Below are 16,816 nucleotides of genomic sequence, written 5' to 3' on the forward strand. Positions count from 1 at the left end.
ACCCACACCTGGTCATCCACTTGCCTTTGTCACACACCCCCCCCCCCCCCCCCCCCCCCCCAAAAAATTATTTTTTTTCATTCATTATTTTAGATTTTTTTCAAACCTTCCATGAATATTATCATATTTATCAACATGCAAGTTGTATCATTCCCCCACCTCGCTCCTCCACCCAGTCATGCCCACCACTGATCATGCATCCTCTGCCGTGTTCAAGATATCTTACTTGATTGTGTTCTCTTAAGGACATCTGTTCTTTTATGTACAAATGTACATGTTAAACAGCAACACCTGGTGCCAAACCACTTGAAGACAATATTTCGTTCCAGTCAAACTTCAAGCTCACATTTCAATTAAGTGCATTTAATTTTAAAAGCTAAGCTTATTACAGTAAGCATATCCCATTCAAAATTAATTATTTAGTCAGGATCAAAGTATCATACATTTATTATGTACTCTTTAATTAAAGATTTGTTTTCTGTTAAATTGATTTTGACTAATGAAATTATTTGCTTCTTAGTAACATCCTTAACTTTTTGCCGGATATATTTTTTTGCCATCCCTCACCACAAACCCTTTTGGCAGGGGATACCAATTCATTGAATTTGCTTGTTAAAACATGGTTTAGTCTAGAGTTATTGCATTTGAACTGAAAGTCTGTAATAATGTCTCCCCCCCCCCCCCCCCCTCTTGGGGGAGATGTATTGTTTTTGCCCTGTCCGTCCATCACACTTCATTTCCGATCAATAACTGGAGAACCATTTGATCTAGAACCTTCAAACTTCATAGGGTGGCAGGACTTATGGAGTAGACGACCCCTATTGTTTTTGGGGTCACTCCGTCAAAGGTCTAGGCCACAGGGGCCTGAACATGGAAAACCATTTCCGATCAATAACTTGAGAACCACTTGACCCAGAATGTTGAAACTTCATAGGATGATTGGTCATGCAAAGTAGATTACCCCTATTGATTTTGGGGTCACTGCGTTAAAGGTCAAGGACACGGGGTCCCGAACAAGGAAAACCATTTCCGGTCAGTAACTTGAGAACCACTTGACCCAGAATGTTGAAATTTCAAAGGATGATTGGTCATGCAGAGTAGATGACTCCTACTGATTTTGGGGTCACTCTATTAAAGGTCAAGGTCACAGGCACCCGAACAAGGAAAACCATTTCTGGTCTGTAACTTGAGAACCACTTGACCAAGAATGTTGAAACTTCATAGGATGATTGGTCATGTGGAGTAGATGACCCCTATTGATTTTGGGGCCACTCTATTAAAGGTCAAGGTCACTGGGGCCTGAACATGAAAAACCATTTCCGATCAGTAACTTGAGAACCACTTGACCAAGAATGTTGAAACTTCATAGGATGATTGGACATGCAGAGTAGATGACCCTATTGATTTTGGGGTCACTTAGTTAAAGTTCAAGGTCACAGGAGTCTGAACATGGAAAACCGTTTCCGGTCAGTAACTTGAGAACCACCTGACCCAGAATGTTGAAACTTCATAGGATGATTGGTCATGTAGAGGAGATGACCCCTATTTATTTTAGGGTCACTCTGTTAAAGGTCAAGGTCACAGGAGGCTGAACATGGAAAACCATTTCCGGTTATTTCAAAGGTCAAGGTCACATGGGCCTGAACATGGAAAACAAATTCCATTCAGTAACTTGAGAACCACTTGACCCAGAATGTTGAAACTTCATAGGATGATTGGTCATGCAGAGGAGATGACCCCTATTGATTTTGGGGTCACTCTGTTAAAGGTCAAGGTCGCAGTGGACAGAAAATGGAAATGATAATCTTTTTCCAGTTTATAACTTCAGAACCATTTGACCTAGAACCTTCAAACTTCATGGGGAGATAGGAATAACCTAGGTGACCCCTATTGTTTTTGGGGGTCACTTCATCAAAGGTCAAGGTCACAGGGAACTGAACATAGAAAACTCTTTCCAATCAATAACTTGAGAACCACTTGACCCAGAATGTTGAAACTTAATAGGATAATTGGACATGCAGAGTAAATGACCCCAAATGATTTTAGGGTCACTTGATCAAAGGTCAAGGTCACAGCAGCCCGAACATGGAAAACTGTATCCAGTTCACAACTTGAGAACCACTAGGCCCAGAATGTTGAAACTTAGTGGGATGATTGGGCATGCCAAATAGGTGATCCCTATTGCAGCCAACCATCAGTGTCTCTTTGACTTTCGCTCTTCTCCCGTATTGACTTCTTGCTTATACGACTATGCAGTGGGGGAGACATGTGCTTTTTTACAAAAGCATCTTCTAGTTGTTCTGGTTTATGGGGATGTGTATAATACATGTTCAGAAGTTCATGTTTGAAACTGTTCAGTTTATTTCATATCTTTAAACCATACCTTTAGTTTGTCATTTGTCTAAAGCATATAAAACACTTTATGTTTGTAATTGGATGAAGCCTGTATCTACATCGTGTTTATATAGATGTTTAAATGAATGGTCTGGTTTCATTGCAGCAATTCGAGACATTTCTGCCTGGAGTGAGAAAATGCGTGTTCCATTTCTATCAATGTATGGTGAGAAATACTTTCGGACGCAGTGGAGTAACTGGGTAGATGCTTACAAAAACTACTTTACCAAGAGAAATGGTAAAGTTATTTTTGTTGTTTCGCTGCTTTTGTGTTTTGTTGTAATTTTTACAAACATATTTGAGAATAGATTGTTAAAGTATGCAGTTTGGACCATTTTTAGCTCACGTGAGCCAAAGGCTCATGGTGAGCTTTTATGACCGCTCAGTGTCAGTCATGCATCATGTGTCTGTCAACAATTTCTGAAAAAATCTTATTCTCCAAAACCAATGGGCAGAATTACACTAAACTCCACAGGAATGATCCTTTTATGGCCGCTTTCAAAATTGTTCAAAGAATTGAATTCCAAGCAGAACTCTGGTTGCCATGGCAACCGAAAGAAAAAACTTTAAAAACCTTCTTGTCCAAAACCACAGGTCCTAGGGCTTTTGTATTTGGTATGTAGCATCATCTAGTGTTCCTCTACCAAGAGATCCCTCTATAGTTAAGTATGGCCTCGCGCTGGGGGTCACATGATTTTCATAGTCTTATATAGGGAAAACTTCTAAAAAATCTTCTTGTCAAAAATCATAGTTCCTAGGGTTTCCATGTTTGGTATGTAGCATCATCTAGAGTTTATCCCCCTAGGGTCAAGAGTGGCCCCACCCTGGGGGTCACATTGTTTTTATAGACTTATGTAGGAAATTTCTATTAAAAATCTTCTTGTCTGAAAGCTTAAGGCCTAGGCCTTTGATACTTGGTATGTAGCATTGCCTAGTGGGTCTCTAACAAGAATGTTCAAATTATGCCCCTGAGATGAAAAGAGGCCCTGCCCTGGGGTCACTTATTATATGAGTTATATAGGAAAAATACTCTAAGAATTTTCTGATCATATTTCCTAGACTGTTTTAATATAATTACCTGATGACTCAAAGTAATGAGGGGTCACTTGAGTTTGACCTTGACCTACTGACCTACTTTTTAGCTCACCTGTCACAAAGTGACAAGGTGAGCTTTTGTGATCGCGCGGCGTCCGTCGTCCGTCCGTGCTTGCGTGCGTCCGTCCGTCCGTAAACTTTTGCTTGTGACCACTCTAGAGGTCACATTTTTCATGGGATCTTTATGGAAGTTGGTCAGAATGTTCACCTTGATGATATCTAGGTCAAGTTCGAAACTGGGTCATGTGCCATCAAAAACTAGGTCAGTAGGTCTAAAAATAGAAAAACCTTGTGACCTCTCTAGAGGCCATATATTTCACAAGATCTTCATGAAAATTGGTCAGAATGTTCACCTTGATGATATCTAGGTCAAGTTCGAAACTGGGTCACGTGGGTTCAAAAACTAGGTCAGTAGGTCTAAAAATAGAAAAACCTTGTGACCTCTCTAGAGGCCATATTTTTCATGAGATCTTCATGAATATTGGTCAGAATGTTCACCTTGATAATATCTAGGTCAAGTTCGAAACTGGGTCACGTGCCGTCAAAAACTAGGTCATTAGGTCTAAAAATAGAAAAACCTTGTGACCTTTCTAGAGGCCATATTTCTCAATGGATCTTCATGAAAATTGGTCAGAATGTTCAGCTTGATGATATCTAGGTCAAGTTCAAAACTGGGTCACGTGCGGTCAAAAACTAGGTCAGTAGGTCTAAAAATAGAAATCCTTGTGACCTCTCTAGAGGCCATATTTTTCATGGGATCTTCATGAAAATTGGTCAGAATGTTCAGCTTGATGATATCTAGGTCAAGTTCGAAACTGGGTCATGTGCGGTCAAAAACTAGGTCAGTAGGTCTAAAAATAGAAAAACCTTGTGACCTCTCTAGAGGCCATATTTTTCAATGGATCTTCAGGAAAATTGGTCAGAATGTTTACCTTGATGATATCTAGATCAAGTTCGAAACTGGGTCACATTGGGTTAAGAAATAGGTCAGTAGATCTAAAAATAGAAAAACCTTGTGACCTCTCTAGAGGCCATATTTTTCATGAGATCTTCATGAATATTGGTCAGAATGTTCACCTTGATGATATCTAGGTCAGGTTCGAAACTGGGTCACGTGGGGTCAAAAACTAGGTCAGTAGGTCTGAAAATAGAAAAACCTTGTGACCTCTCTAGAGGCCATATTTCTCAATGGATCTTCATGAAAACTGGTGAGAATGTTCAGCTTGATGATATCTAGGTCAGGTTCGTAACTGGGTCATGTGCGGTCAAAAACTAGGTCAGTAGGTCGAAAAAATAGAAAAACCTTGTGACCTCTCTAGAGGCCATATTTTTCACGAGATCTTCATGAAAATTGGTGAGAATGTTCAGCTTGATGATATCTAGGTCAAATTTAAAAGTGGGTCACGTGCCTCCAAAAACTAGGTCATTAGGTCAAATAATAGAAAAACCTTGTAACCTCTCTAGAGGCCATATTTTTCAATGGATCTTCATGAAAATTGGTCAGAATTTTTTATCTTGATGATATCTAGGTCACTTGTGCTCAAAAACTAGGTCACTATGTCAAATAATAGAAATAACGACGTCATACTCAGTTCAACACTGGGTCATGTGGGGATAGGTGAGCGATTCAGGACCATCATGGTCCTCTTGTTTGTTTCTTAAGTTAGAGCCTTAAAGTTTGGATGACAAATACAGTTTTGCACACTGTTCTTAAACTGACTTTCAGTGACTATGAATATGACCTACTGACCTACATCGACATTTGAAACATGTAGCTCATATTACTCGGGTGAGCGATCCAGGGTCATCATGACACCCTTGTTAAACAAACAGCTGAAGTAACATGCCAATATTTTCAGGAGGCAAAGACCAAGGTGAACATCTATGCATACACCTTTGATACCCTTGTCATGTTCTAGAATAAATAGCAATAGCAGTATTTTGTTACAGGAGATATATGTATGGCAGTATTATGTTACAATAGATGTATACATGAATGGCAGTATTTTGTTACAGGATATGTATGTATGGCAGTATTATTTTACAGAAAATGTATGTATGGCAGAAATATGTTACAGGAGATGTTTGTATGACAGTATTATGTCACAGGAGATGTATGTATAGTAGTGTTACGTTACAGGAGATGTGTGTATAGTAGTGTTACGTTACAGGAGATGTATGTATAGTAGTGTTATGTTACAGGAGATGTATGGAAGTATCATATTACAGGAGATGTTTGTATGGCAGTATTATCTTACAGAAGATTTAGGTATGGCAGTATTATGTTACAGGAGATATTTGTATGGCAGTATTATGTTACAGATGTATGTATGTTAGCAGGGCTCCGGAAATTTTGATAACTCAATCGGTCCGAAACTAAAATCCTGACATCAGCGCTACCCCACCCACCGCATTCCAAATATTACATATTTTGTAAAACGTGATAGAGTAAAGAAATAAGCATGTCATGCATTAAAACTGAGTTACCGGTCACCGTGAGTTACCATACAATGAAGACAGTTATTCAGTGTTATGTGTGATCGTTACTTTGTTTAAATTTCGATGTTTTTCCTGCAAGGATAAAATTGCCAGCATTGACCCGTGTACGTAACTAGTCTAAAAACCAACGCACGTGACTTCGTTACCGTATACACTGCAGATACTTTGTGATGTTTCCTCATTCTTTGACAGAATTCTATAAAATACAATGCGTCAAAGTGAATTACACGACACATATTCTCTGCTAAACAGCCTCAGTATTTTAAGAATACTCTGCCGCGGACCGAATGTGTACGTTATGTGAACGCTGAGATCGAATTTCCCTCATGCATAGTTCCAAAAGGTCACGCGGGTTGGCCACGGATATTTCATATAAATTTCACTTACGTTGTACTTCAATAAGCAACTACATTTATAAAGTTATATGTTCTCTTCTGATGTAAACAAAATTTCATTTTGAAACGTTTTTTTAAAAGACCAATTTTATAAACAGCGCCACTCCGGTTTTCTTTATCATTCATGTTTGCCGGTCCTTTTTTTTTTTCTTTTTCTTTTTTGTACAGTCGGGTTCTGCACTTGTTTCAACTGGAGCCCCAACAAATGAATCATGTAATTTTTTCAAATCAAGTAATTATAAAAAAATATTTTTATCGGTTTTCCGTGTGATGTCTCTTTAAATCAAAGACCTATAATGTACATGATTTAATGCAGTGACCATTTGTTTTTTACCCGTGATCAGACATAACCTTTTGAAATAAACCATCCGTCGGATTCTAAATAAAAGAAGTGGATCTCCGTCGAAATGATTTGGATCCAGTCAGAAACATTTGGAAACCAATGTAGATGTATGTATGGCTGTATTATGTTACAGGAGATGTTTATATGGCGGTATTATTTTACAGTAGATGTATGTATGGCTGTATAATGTTACAGGAGATGTATGTATGGCAGTATTATTTTACAGTAGATGTATGTATGGCTGTATTATGTTACAGGGGATGTATGTATGGCAGTATTATTTTACAGTAGATGTATGTATGGCTGTATTATGTTACAGATGTATGTATGGCAGTATTATGTTACAGGAGATGTATGTATGGCAGTATTATTTTACAGTAGATGTATGTATGGCAGTATTATGTTACAGGAGATGTATGTATGGCAGTATTATTTTACAGTAGATGTATGTATGGCTGTATTATGTTACAGGAGATGTATGTATGGCTGTATTATGTTACAGGGGATGTATGTATGGCAGTATTATTTTACAGTAGATGTATGTATGGCTGTATCATGTTACAGGAGATGTATGTGTGGCAGTGTTATGTTACAGGAGATGTATGTGTGGCAGTATTATTTTACAGGAGCTGTATGTGTGGCAGTGTGATGTTACAGGAGCTGTATGTGTGGCAGTATTATGTTACAGGAGATGTATGTGTGGCAATATTATGTTACAGGAGCTGTATGTGTGGCAGTGTTATGTTACAGGAGCTGTATGTGTGGCAGTGTTATGTTACAGGAGCTGTATGTGTGGCAGTGTTATGTTACAGGAGCTGTATGTGTGGCAGTGTTATGTTACAGGAGCTGTATGTGTGGCAGTGTTATGTTACAGGAGCTGTATGTGTGGCAGTGTTATGTTACAGGAGCTGTATGTGTGGCAGTGTTATGTTACAGGAGCTGTATGTGTGGCAGTGTTATGTTACAGGAGCTGTATGTGTGGCGGTGTTATGTTACAGGAGATGTATGTGTGGCAGTGTTATGTTACAGGAGCTGTATGTGTGGCGGTGTTATGTTACAGGAGATGTATGTGTGGCAGTATTATGTTACAGGAGATGTATGTGTGGCAGTGTTATGTTACAGGAGCAGTATGTGTGGCAGTATTATGTTACAGGAGCTGTATGTGTGGCAGTATTATGTTACAGGAGATGTATGTGTGGCAGTGTTATGTTACAGGAGCTGTATGTGTGGCAGTGTTATGTTACAGGAGCTGTATGTGTGGCAGTATTATGTTACAGGAGATGTATGTGTGGCAGTGTTATGTTACAGGAGATGTATGTGTGGCAGTGTTATGTTACAGGAGCTGTATGTGTGGCAGTATTATGTTACAGGAGATGTATGTGTGGCAGTGTTATGTTACAGGAGCTGTATGTGTGGCAGTGTTATGTTACAGGAGCTGTATGTGTGGCAGTGTTATGTTACAGGAGCTGTATGTGTGGCAGTGTTATGTTACAGGAGCTGTATGTGTGGCAGTATTATGTTACAGGAGATGTATGTGTGGCAGTGTTATGTTACAGGAGCTGTATGTATGGCAGTGTTATGTTACAGGAGCTGTATGTATGGCAGTGTTATGTTACAGGAGCTGTATGTATGGCAGTGTTATGTTACAGGAGCTGTATGTATGGCAGTATTATGTTACAGGAGATGTATGTTCGGCAGTTTTATATTACAGGAGGATAGATATGGCTGTATTATGTTAGGGGAGATGTATGTATTGCAGTATTATGTTACATGAGGTATAGATATGTCAGTATTATGTTAAAGAAGATTTATATATGGCAGTATTATGTAATAGGCTTTGTAGATAAGGTAATTTTATGTTTCAGGAGTTATATGTATTGCAGTTTTATGTTACAGGAGATATATGTATTGCTGAAGTTGAGAAGATAAAAGCCAAGACATTGATAATACATGGCATGAAGGATCCCCTTGTGCCTCTAGAGCATCCTGACTACCTGCATCATAACATCAAAGGCTCAAGGTGAAATATGGCTTGATTTCTTTAATACATGTATATTGATAGTGTTTTACGTAGCCCATCTACTTTGATAAAAACGGCAGGTGCAGATCTTTGGATCATGGGGCCTTCAGTTCAAACCTTGGATTAAAGGTCCAATACTAAGGAAAGTGAACATTTTAATTTCTTTTAAAAAGCACAGAAACTATTTCATTTTATTGGAAAATGAAAGTTGGTATGTAGAAATTCGAAATAAATCGCAGTATATTTACAATTATTTTTCTATGAAATATGAAGAAAGTTAAAAAGACCTGGGGGGTCATTCTGTCGATTCATTGAAATTTCAACATAATACACATACATTTCTTTGAGTTCCAAAGACCTTCTGTAAATTTTGACCTGCCAATCTTCATTATTTAGTGTCTTGCAGAAGTCTATGCACTGGCTATGAAAAAAATTGCCAACTCACTTTCCCTTAGTATTGGACCTTTAAGGTCCATACTCTCTCTGACTTTGATTGGAGACAAAAAATTGTGTCTGGGATCTTTTTATACTTCACCTTTGATTCATATGGAGAAGTTGAGGTAAGTACAGTGCAGTGCACTGGTAAGGTTAACGCCAGCCATTATATAATGACTTATTACTATTGAAAAACAGCATACATCTCATACAGTGAAATAGTTTACTGTAAAAACACATATTTTTGCTAGGTCAAAATTTCGCAAATTTGAAATATTGAGTATATTTACAAGGTTTTAAATGTGTGAATTGTAGAAGAGTCAATCTGCTTGCTTCAGCTTTTTAATACATGGGTTGTACATAATCTGTAATATAAAAATTAGAATTTTAACACAAACAGAACAAACCACATAACTGTTTAATTTAGAATGACTTTCATGTTTGCAGTGTGTTTGATTTAAACACTGGTATTTCTGCAACTGGATTTATGTTGCATGTAAAGCTGTGTTTGTAAAAGGTTTAAAGTTGTTGAGGTTTACATGTAGTAAGAGGTGTTAAAACATACATACAATTTATAGAGATCAATTTTTATGTTAAACAGTCTAAAGGTAAGGCTTTACAATGTGTAATTTTTTTATGTACATACTCAATATTTCAAATTTGCGAAATTTTGATCTAGCAGAAATATGTACTTTTACAGTAAACTGTTTCACTGTATGAGATGTATGCTGTTTTTCAATAGTAATAAGTCCTGATATAATAGCTAACTAAAAACAGTTTCATGATACCTGACCAACTAGAAACAGTTTATGAGGAAGAATACTGCAAAAGCTGGCCAACATGATAACTATACAGAACCATTTATAACAGTTAAAGCACCTGCAAGTATTTACTTTCAGGTATACAGTTACCTAATATAGCAAAAATAGATCCCTTGTGAATTTTTCATATTTAACTAAATAACAGTGTGTGAAAGGCAGCTGGAGTTTTTTGTTTTGATATTAAACAAATCAATGAGTAAATATTAGTAAACTTTTATAATGTTGCTGTTGACCTTAATACAATCAACACTGTTTATTTTCCAACAGAGGTAGCTCATAATTACTTTGCAATACACCTCAAGATAATTTTATAATGGATTATCTTTGAACACCCCGGGACTTATTGGAGTCAAGTGCCACATTATCAAGAAATCTCTCATTTTTGAAAAGTCTGACATTGATATGAGAATTTGCTTGTTTAACTGCATTATGAAGGTCTTTGTAATTTTTCTGTTTCAGACTGTACATAATGCCAGAAGGAAAACACAACATACACCAGAAATATTATCGAGAATTCAACTTTCTCGTCGAGCATTTCTTAAAACGTTGATTTAACTTGAAGTAGTTGTGCTACTGCATGTATGTACTACATAGAGATTTTAGATTTCTAAAACATGGCAGAAAGATTTAAGAAAAAAATGCAGAATACTTCTAACAGTGCCATAATTTTTATCATTTAATTAATTGTTGTTAAAACATGCTTGAAAAGATTCCAATGACAGAAAAGAATAAGAGACATTAATAGTAATAGGAAATGCATTTTAGTCTTGTATATGCTGGTACATACTTCAAAGAGATATGAAAAAAATCTCTGCCTATATGGTGTGTATATAGAATAAATCCTTAGGTAGCTTTGTTGATTGAGATATACTTGTAGTGACTTCAAAAGTTTAATTGTAGTAAAAAAAGAATATTTAAAAGATAATTTTATATTTACATTTTGAACATATTTGGTGCATTTTCAGGGAGTGATTAATGTTAAACTGATTATTTATAATAACTGCTGTTTCAATTGATACATTTTTGTGAAAAATCTCAGTTTGTTACAATGTAATGGATCATTTTGTTGTTGTTTTTTTTTTCTTGAAATAGCTTATAGTATTTAGCAATGTTTCAAGTATAATATATTTTGTTACTTTTTAGCTCACCTGTCACAAAGTGACAAGGTGAGCTTTTGTGATCGTGTGGCGTCCGTCCGTCTGTAAACTTTTGCTTGTGACCACTCTAGAGGTCACATTTTTCATGGGATCTTTATGAAAGTTGGTCAGAATGTTTATCTTGATGATATCTAGGTCAAGTTCGAAACTGGGTCACGTGTGGTCGAAAACAAGGTCAGTAGGTCTAAAAATAGAAAAACCTTGTGACCTCTCTAGAGGCCATACTTTTCAATGGATCTTCATGAAAATTGGTCAGAATGTTTACGTTGATGATATCTAGGTCAAGTTCGAAACTAGGTCACGTGCCATCAAAAACTAGGTCAGTAGGTCAAATAATAGAAAAACCTTGTGACCTCTCTAGAGGCCATATTTTTCATGGGATCTGTATGAAAGTTGGTTTGAATGTTCATCTTGATGATATCTAGGTCAAGTTCGAAACTGGGTCAAAAACTAGGTCAGTAGGTCTAAAAATAGAAAAACCTTTTGACCACTCTAGAGGCCATATTTTTCATGGGATCTGTATGAAAGTTGGTTTGAATGTTCATCTTGATGATATCTAGGTCAAGTTCGAAACTGGGTCAAAAACTAGGTCAGTAGGTCTAAAAATAAAAAAACCTTTTGACCACTCTAGAGGCCATATTTTTCAATGGATCTTTATGTAAATTTGTCTGAATGTTCACCTTGATGATATCTAGATAAAGTTTGAAACTGGGTCATATGTGGTCAAAACTAGGTCAGTAGGTATAAAAATAGAAAAACCTTGTGACCTCTCTAGAGGCCATACTCTTCATGAGATCTTCATGAAAATTGGTGAGAATGTTCACCTTGTTAATATCCAGGTCAAGTTTAAAACTGGGTCATGTGCCTTCAAAAACTAGGTCATTAGGTCAAATAATAGAAAAACCTTGTGACCTCTCTAGAAGCCATATTTTTCAATGGATCTTCATGAAAATCGGGTCATGTTGAGACAGGTGAGTGATTCAGGACCATCATGGTCCTCTTGTTTGTGAAAGGTTTATTGTGAAATCTATATAATTTTAAATCATTTAAATTTGTGGGTACAACAATTTACTTTGTGCAGTATGTATTCCGGAATTTTAAACATAATATGAATTTAAACTTTACACTTTCGATTTAATTTTGTGGATTGACACAACTAGAAAACCCACAAAAAATAGTCAACCATGAAAATTTATGATTTCACAGCATTTGCTGTGATAGATTTGCAGCTTTTCTGATGACAAATCTCAGGTGTTTCTTATAGCATTACAAAAAAAGAAGTGGCAGTGATGGAATATTAACACAGCAGTGCACAGATGATGTCATGAATTTTTATATGTTTAGTTCTTTTTGTTATAATTTATACTACTAGATGATATAAAGTGCTATATTGAAAACTTTTGTTTTCATCATGATATATATCAGTCAGAAAAAATACCAGAACCAAATATGATCTGCTTAAGCAGATATTTGAAAATACCAACCCCTACTCCATTGTGTAGCATAAAGTAAGTGTGAAAGGTTTTTGTCTGCAAAAAGTAAAATCTGTTTTGTTAAATGTTAAAATGCCATGTTTTAATGATTTAGATTTTATTTTTAGTGTAAATTCTGTTTGGAAGAAATATTCGAAGAAACATTTTTCAAAATTGTGGATAGCCTGAAAAAAAAAGTCAGTACTGATGCCTTGATGACTGCTTCTTGTATTTTGTATCAGTACTAAAACTTTGATGGCTGCTTCTTACAATTTTATGTCTGTACTGACACCTTGATTGCTTCTCCTTTAGTTTATACCTGTGTTAATACCACCTTAATGACCACTTTCCTCCTGTTCTTAAATTGTTACCTGTTTTGAATAGTTGTTAAGTGGGTCATTGTCGTTGCATCCAGTGGGCTAAAATATCATCATGTTTTTCAAATGATGATGGGAAATTGATTAGGTTATAATTATCTATCCCACCACACAGTGGAGTGGGAGACATGTTCATTTACTCCTGTCTGTGTGTGTGTGTGTCTGTCTGTCTGTCTGTCACAAAGCTTGTCCACACTCTAAGTTGCACATTTCTCATCCGATGTTCACCAAACTTGAACAAAATCTGTTTGCCAATAGTTCCATAACTAGCCAAACTGGCCCAGGCACTTCGGAATTGTGGCCCTTGGAACATAATTACTGATACAGAGTTGTAGACCGGTTACTCCTACTCCAACTCCAACAGATACCAGTAGGCTGCAAACAGTATATAAAGACAGACTTACTATTCAGATGTTTAGGCAGTTGTGGGAGAAATGCGCTTTTCTCAAAAGCACCTCTAGTTATTTTTATTATGTAGAATGTATATAGAAAAAGTGATATTTAGACTGATTGTTAAGAAGTGTACATAATTAAAGCTAAAAGTGAAAGAACAGTTGTTTGTTTTTAGCTCACCAGGTGAGCTATTATGATTGTCTTCAACGTGTGTCCTGCAACATGCATCATTGTCTACTGTAGACACTCTGTTGAGCACAGGTTGGCCTAATCTTAGAGAACCATTGTCAGAATATTAACCTCATTAAATCTTAAATTAGTTATTGGGTTAAACTAGAATCACACTGTCCAGGATGCACTTGCAAATGAGTTCAGGATTCCCATCCGCTGATTGCTCTGCATGTGTAAGGAAAAACGTGGGTTTGATAAATGTGTTGTGTTATAAATCTCTAAGTCAATCGTAATAGAACTTAATGAACCTTATTAGAACTGGAATAAAACCATAATCGCTCGCATTCTTCACCACAGTGATCGTCTTCAGGACTGTCACAATATTTTCAGAACTATTCTGGATTTATTACTGATATATTATCCGTGGCAAAATTTTCAGCATGTTCCAAACTTTGCCCCCGGATGCCCCTGATTTCTTAACGGATATAACTAATGACTTACAAATGAGTTAGGAGTTCTACAGATGCGTTATGAGTTCTATCTTGGACTCATCAACAAACCCATATGGGGCAGTGTGATTGTAGCTTTATCTAAAAAACTTGCAAACACTCCAGAAGGCCACATTTTGTTCCTGATTAATGGGAAAATTGGGACAAGGTTGATAATGGGTTATATTGCATCAAACTCAAGGTTACTGGGTCAAACACCAGGTTACTGGGTCAGACACTAGGTTACTGGGTCAGACTCTAGGTTACTGGGTCAAACACTAGGTTACTGGGTCGAACACAATGTCACTGGGTCAAACACTAGGTTACTTGGTGAAACACTAGGTTACTGGTTCAAACACTAGGTTACTGGGTCAGACTCTAGGGTACTGGGTGTTACTGAGTCAGACACTAGGTTACTGGGCCAGACACTAGGTTACTGGGTCAAACACTAGGTTACTGGGTCAAACATTAGGTTACTGGGTCAAACACAATGTTACTGGGTCAAACACTAGGTTACTTGGTCAGACACTAGGTTACTGAATCAAACACAAGGTTACTGGGTTAGACACTAGGTTACTGGGTCAAACACTAGGTTACTGGGTCAAACATTAGGTTACTGGGTCAAACACAATGTCACTGAGTCAAATACTAGGTTACTTGGTCAGACACTAGATAACTGAATCAAACACAAGGTTACTGGGTTAGACACTAGGTTACTTGGTCAAACACTAGGTTACAGGGTCAAACACGATGTCACTGGGTCAAACACTAGGTTACTTGGTCAGACACTAGGTTACTGGTTCAAACACTAGGTTACTGGGTCAGACACTAGGTTACTGGACCAAACACTAGGTTACTGGGTTCAAGCACTAGGTTACTGGATCAGACTCTAGGATACGGGGTGTTACTGGGTCAAACACTAAGTTTCTGGGTCAAACACTAGGTTATGTAGCTAGGTTTCCTGGGTCAGACTCTAGGTTACTGGGTCAAACTCTTAAGTTTCTGGGTCAGACTCTAGGATAATGGGTGTAACTGGGTCAAACACTAGGTTACTTAGTCAAACAGTAGGTTACTGGGTCAAACACTAGGTTACTGGGACAGACATTAGGTTACTGGGTCAGACTCTAGGTTACTGGGTCAGACACTAGGTTACTGGGTCAGACTCTAGGTTACTTGGTCAGACACTAGGTTACTGGGTCAGACTAGGTTACTGGGTCAAACACTAGGTTACTTGGTCGGACTCTAGGTTACTGGGTCAAACTCTAGGTTACTGGGCCAGACACTAGGTTACTAGGTCAAACACTAGGTTACTTGGTCAAACACTAGGTTACTTAGTCAGCCACTATGTTACTTAGTCAAACACTAGGTTTCTGTGTCAGACTCTAGGTTACTGGGTCAGACACTAGGTTACTGGGTCAGACTCTAGGTTACTTGGTCAAACACCAGGGTACTGGGTCAGACCCTAGCTTCCTGAGACAGACACTGGGTCAGACACTAGGTTACTGCATCAAGCACAAGGTTTCGGGGTCAAATGACATAGAGAATGTGTTAACATTGAAGTGAGCACTTTTTCCATCTGCCAGAATGTTTGTCATGATAAAATCAAGGTCAAATGGAAAACTTGGTCATCTGGGCTTCACAACTAGGTCACTGGGCCAAATATTAAAAAACGCCGACATGCAGGTGGTTGTACTATCTCTACATGAATTCTGGTTACAATGTTTGTCTTGATGAATTCCAGGACAGGTTTGAAATTAAGTAAAAACTAGGTCACATCATAAGAAAATCTTGTTTTCCTGTACAGGTCATGTTTTCAACTTTATCTAGTGTTCAAGATTATGTTCAAACTGGGATATCTGAAGTAAGAAACTAGGTCACTTGGTCAAATTGTATAAAATTCTTGTTCTCTAAAGATCTTTCTGTACCTGATATTCATGAAATCTCGTCATAATATCTTTTGATGAAACCAAGTCCAAAATTGAAATGGTGACAAAAAAGGGGTTAAAGACAAGGTCACTGGGTCAAATCATAGTAAAATATTGCCATCACTCTAGACCTGGTGTACAAGAAACTTGATCAGAATGTTTGTCTGGATGGATTACAGGTCAAGTTAAATACTGGGTCATCTGGGTGTGAAAAGTAGATCAGATCACTAGGTCAAATCTAGTCGATCTAACAACCCTAGTCAAAATATGTGTTTTTAGAGGGTGGGTTTACCTTGACTGAGTGGTTCAGGTTTTGACTTCGAATCATTTGTTGCTCAACAATATGGGCTTGAAACCGTTTGCTTGGTGTGTAGAATTCTTCATGTGGGGAATGTATTCAGCTCAAATAAGAAACTGTATGATTCCACCCAGGGGCCCGCCCATGCCTGAAACATACCTGTAGGGACACCTGTGATGTATCTCCCAAATCAAAAAGTTGCTATATGACTTAAACTCTGATGTTGCGACTTTAAACCCAACGAAACAAACTGACTGATAATCAGGTAACCATGTTTTTAAAAAGAAAGACTACATCATAATAGCAATATTTTTATATTTCAAATTTTAGTAATAGTTAGCCTATTTAACTGTTTTAGAATTAGACTGCGATAATGTAACATGTTGCAAGTGCATACTACATACAGTTTTACTGTACTTGTAATGTTGTTTTTGCCTGGTGAGGATGTTATCATGCCAGCTTTAGACAAAGAGGTCTGAGCAAAACAAGACAAAGACTGCAAGTTGAAATGTTTAGAATTAGACATTAGACCA

The 16,816-nt window shown here is 37.3% G+C and overlaps 1 protein-coding gene across 1 annotated transcript in view; it reads left to right on the plus strand.

Annotated features, from left to right (window-relative positions):
- The window catches only part of LOC123548708 (valacyclovir hydrolase-like), a 31,227-nt gene extending 17,668 nt beyond the window's left edge, over positions 1-13,559 (plus strand). Inside the window, exons 6-8 of the mRNA XM_045336211.2 lie at positions 2,501-2,632; positions 8,623-8,746; positions 10,462-13,559. Of these exons, the coding sequence (XP_045192146.2) occupies positions 2,501-2,632; positions 8,623-8,746; positions 10,462-10,552 (347 nt within the window). The 3' untranslated portion in view covers positions 10,553-13,559. The remainder of the gene's footprint in view (positions 1-2,500; positions 2,633-8,622; positions 8,747-10,461) is intronic.
- The last annotated feature ends 3,257 nt before the right edge of the window (positions 13,560-16,816 follow it).

Source organism: Mercenaria mercenaria, chromosome 6 (genome assembly GCF_021730395.1).
Source record: "Mercenaria mercenaria strain notata chromosome 6, MADL_Memer_1, whole genome shotgun sequence".
Taxonomy (NCBI): Eukaryota; Metazoa; Mollusca; class Bivalvia; order Venerida; family Veneridae; genus Mercenaria; species Mercenaria mercenaria.